This window comes from Lolium perenne, chromosome 5 (genome assembly GCF_019359855.2).
Source record: "Lolium perenne isolate Kyuss_39 chromosome 5, Kyuss_2.0, whole genome shotgun sequence".
Classification (NCBI taxonomy): domain Eukaryota; kingdom Viridiplantae; phylum Streptophyta; class Magnoliopsida; order Poales; family Poaceae; genus Lolium; species Lolium perenne.
The window spans coordinates 57,948,811-57,952,350 of record NC_067248.2 but is presented as its reverse complement, the minus strand read 5'-3'; the positions used below and the strand labels follow the sequence as shown (position 1 = coordinate 57,952,350).

General features: G+C 50.5%; 1 protein-coding gene across 1 annotated transcript; it reads right to left on the bottom strand.

Moving 5' to 3' along the window:
- Nucleotides 1-1,159: 1,159 nt before the first annotated feature.
- Nucleotides 1,160-2,416, bottom strand: LOC127304655 (uncharacterized protein At4g14100-like). The gene is made up of 2 exons (XM_051335275.2): nt 1,873-2,416; nt 1,160-1,587 (listed from the first exon to the last, which is right to left on the bottom strand). Exons 1-2 carry the CDS (start codon nt 2,393-2,395, stop codon nt 1,406-1,408), a joined length of 705 nt encoding a protein of 234 aa, XP_051191235.1. The 5' UTR covers nt 2,396-2,416; the 3' UTR covers nt 1,160-1,405.
- Between the last annotated feature and the right edge of the window lie 1,124 nt (nt 2,417-3,540).

Here is a 3,540-nt window from a genome sequence, read left to right as displayed (position 1 = left end):
CGTTCCGGCAAGAAGGCAAGGGTCGGCCGGTACGTCCGCGTTGAGCTCGCGCGGCAGCTATGGGAGGAAAACCGGCCTGTGCCATGGCCGGACGCGAACTTGCCGGGAGGGGGCTGGTACCTCAACTCGCGGCGCGTGCCGGTCCCCCCCGTGCCGCGCGAGGGCCGAGAGCGGCGGGACGAGGTGCGCCGCCGCCGAGCGATCTTGCCGCCGGATCTGCGGGAGGATGAGGCGTACGCGCTGAACTCCTACAACTGGATTTCATTCGGGACGTGGGAGTTCGACGCGCGTCGCCGCGCTGGCTACCTCGGCGACGTGGACTTCTTCGACCGAGAGATCGCCGCAGAAGAAGAAGAGAACGACCACGAGGACGCGGAGGACGAGGAGGACGCGGACGAGGACGTCGACATGGTCGACTACGACCACGACGACGGCGGCCCGGCGTGGGATCCGGAGACCCAGCCGCCGGACCTTTCCGAGGATGAGGCCATTGCCATGGCACTGGCCAACAGCGCGCATGACGAGCTCAACGAGCTCGCTTTGTGGGAGGGGCTCGCAATCCAGCTGCGGGAGTCAGCGCTCGCGCAGGGGAGGCCGGCGACTCCTCCGGTTACGCCGACGCGTTCCAACGTCCGCGCTCCGCCGGCTGCTCCGGCGTGGGATCCCTGGCCACAACCTCCTGCCCATGCGGCGGTACCTCCTCCACCGGCGGCGTACGAGCTTCCATGGCCGACGCCGGAGTTCATTAACCTCGTCAGCGACGACGACCAACTTTTAGCACGTCTTTATGGCTTTTTTATGTTTTTTTAAGGTAAATTATGAAAGAAAAAAAAATTATGCGTCGCGCCGCTGGAGCCACCCGACGCAAACGGACGCCCGGACGATTTCGACCATTTTAGCCGATGCAAACGGACACGACGCGTCCGTTTCGACGTCTAAAATGCGTCGCGCCGCTGGAGATGGCCTGAGGTGTAAACAACTCCCAAAGGACCATGTACAGTTAATCTGTCACCGGTACTCTATCGAATGGTGTTTCGGTTCAGTTTGTCAGCTTGGCATTTTCCCAAGTTTCAGACCAGACGTATTATCCTATCCAGCCATACTTTTCGGTGTACGTTGCTAAGGTTTCGGTTTGGTATGTTTTAGCCAAGTCAGGGAATATGTTTGCTGAGCTAAATAATCACCTACTTAAGTACTTTTAGTACTATTCAGGGAATTGCCAGACTATGTAAACAGATCGATTTCCACGCAAAAACAGTTGATGGCTGAGGACAGCACCATTTACAGACACTTGATCAGCAGCAGCACGGTCATGTCACTGCATTAGGCATCAAACGCCTAGACGAGGCCAACACATTCATCAACAGCGGCGGCATGATTATTCCACTCCGCAATATAAGGCTAATTAACCTCTCAGCATTCTCATCTTGGGGATAAAGCTCTCATCGTCATGTCCGTCAGGATCAGAGATGAGATTGTCCTCGGCCGTTCCCTTGCCGTGCTTGGCGAAACAGTAGTCAGGCGCCTGCCACTGGGCGGCCTCCGGCACCGCCCCTGGCTCGAAGCTCATCACGTTTGCGATCCGCCCTGAGGATCTCAAAATGTTAGCGTGCTCTGAACTCAGTTTTGCGTCTGGAAAGAATCTGTGGTGTGACTGAACTCTAAGAAAATCTTTGGCTGCCGACCTGAAACGGCAATTATTCATCCCCTTCCACAAACTGATTCTTTTCATGGTTCTATATACAGAATTACAGATTGACCCTTCTTAATTAGTACACTGTTGTTAGCTTATTTGTTTGATTTGTTAGCTTCCTAAGACCACATCGGAGATTAATAAAACTCGACCAAGCAGCAGCAGCAGGATGAGGGTACCTGTTGTGTGGAAGATCCATTTGACGGGGCGCCTGGTGGCTACATCCTCGTAGTAGGTGATGAAGTCGGCCTTGGTCCAGACGTGGCAGTCGAACCCGCCGACGGGGGCGCGCCCGACGTAGGTGACGCCGGAGGCGAGCCAGTCGGGGCGCAGGATGCCGACGCCGACCTTGACGGGGCGGCACTCGCGACGCGCCGGGGTGTAGAAGAATGAGGTGCCGTTGGTCCACTGGGCGTCGTAGAGCGGCGCGTCGGCGGCGAGCTGGTCGCGGATGATGTGCAGGTTCAGGCCCCGCGGCCAGTCGTACCAGAGGTCGGCGATCGACAGGTTGCCGTGGTAGTCCAGCACCAGCGTCGCGTGGAACTGGTGCGGCCATAGGGTTGGCTTCGGGGCCGCGCCGGCGGCGGCTTGTGCGGCCTGGAGGCAGAGGAGGAGGAGCGCCAGGAGAGGCGTCATCTTCTTCTCGGTAGCTCTGGCCACCGCTCCCTGGTGATCGGAACAGGACGGTGCTAGCCACAGCATACGCTGCTAACTGATCTGCCTTTGGATACTCACTCCATTCCATATTACTTTCTATATAAAGTTTTGGTCAAAGTTAAAATTGGTAATCTTTATAATCTTTTACCAGCTATTAATGATAAAATATTGAAATATACAAAATTAAATGGAATTGATGTGATACTACTCGTATATTTTATTGTGGCATTAATGATACCATTTTGATTTTCTAAATAAATACATACATATGCATATAATTAGTTAAACTTGGCAAAGATAGATTCTCACTAATCCTTATATGCGGAATAATATGAAATATTGAGAGTAGTTCCGGAGAAATAACAGCTGCAATGGAGAAGGCTATCTTGAATGCATACCATATTAGATATTTTTGCGACATATGTTTGGATGAAGTCAATAGGGATGGGGATTGCTTGAGTATAAATGATACAAGAATCTTCATGAGAAATTTACCGAGTAAATTTTACAAAGAAGCAATTCAAGAACAAATGGATGTTTAAAGAAAAATTATATGGATTGGATGGAGTTGCAAAATGCAATCGGGCTAGGTTGGGATCCGCTAATAAAACTATGGACACAGATGATGAATGGTGGAAGACCCCGCTAGTTGTAAGTTTATATGTTTATCACTTGCCTTGTCTATTTACCCGTTGTGTTATAATTTAAAATAATTTATTTACTACTCTATGTTATTTTCCAGTACAAACATGCAAAGTTTTGAAATGGGCCACGAGCAATTTGGAACAACTGTCATGTTTAGGAAGGTTCATGTCACCCGAGAATCAACAGTTGTTCCGGGACAAGAAACAAGAGTGGTGAAGGAAAGTGCAATATTGTTGGATGGTGATGTTGAGGCTAGAAAACAACACTAGAAAAAACACGAAGTGGGTGTGGGAGAAAGAAAAAAAAAGGGAGCTTCATTTTCAAGGCGTACAACACTACCTTGAGTAATATAGTTTGAATGGTGGATAGTGGAAGTTCTTGCGGCAAGGATGACTCTTTCCCAACTATGAAGAAATTTTTTAGCGATGGTTTGAAAGTGTGGAGTCAGTGAAGGCATTGATTTCATGTTCACACTTCACAAGCTTGCCATGAAAAGGGAGCATAGAGAGTTGTTGGTAGCTTTTAAAACACATGCAGGAAGGTTT

Excerpts from the sequence above, each read along its gene's own strand:
- LOC127304655 (XM_051335275.2), bottom strand. The coding sequence starts at position 2,395 with ATGCTGTGGCTAGCACCGTCCTGTTCCGATCACCAGGGAGCGGTGGCC. Across the intron at positions 1,588-1,872 it reads ATGGATCTTCCACACAACAG|GGCGGATCGCAAACGTGATG; the intron begins GTACCCTCATCC and ends TGAGATCCTCAG.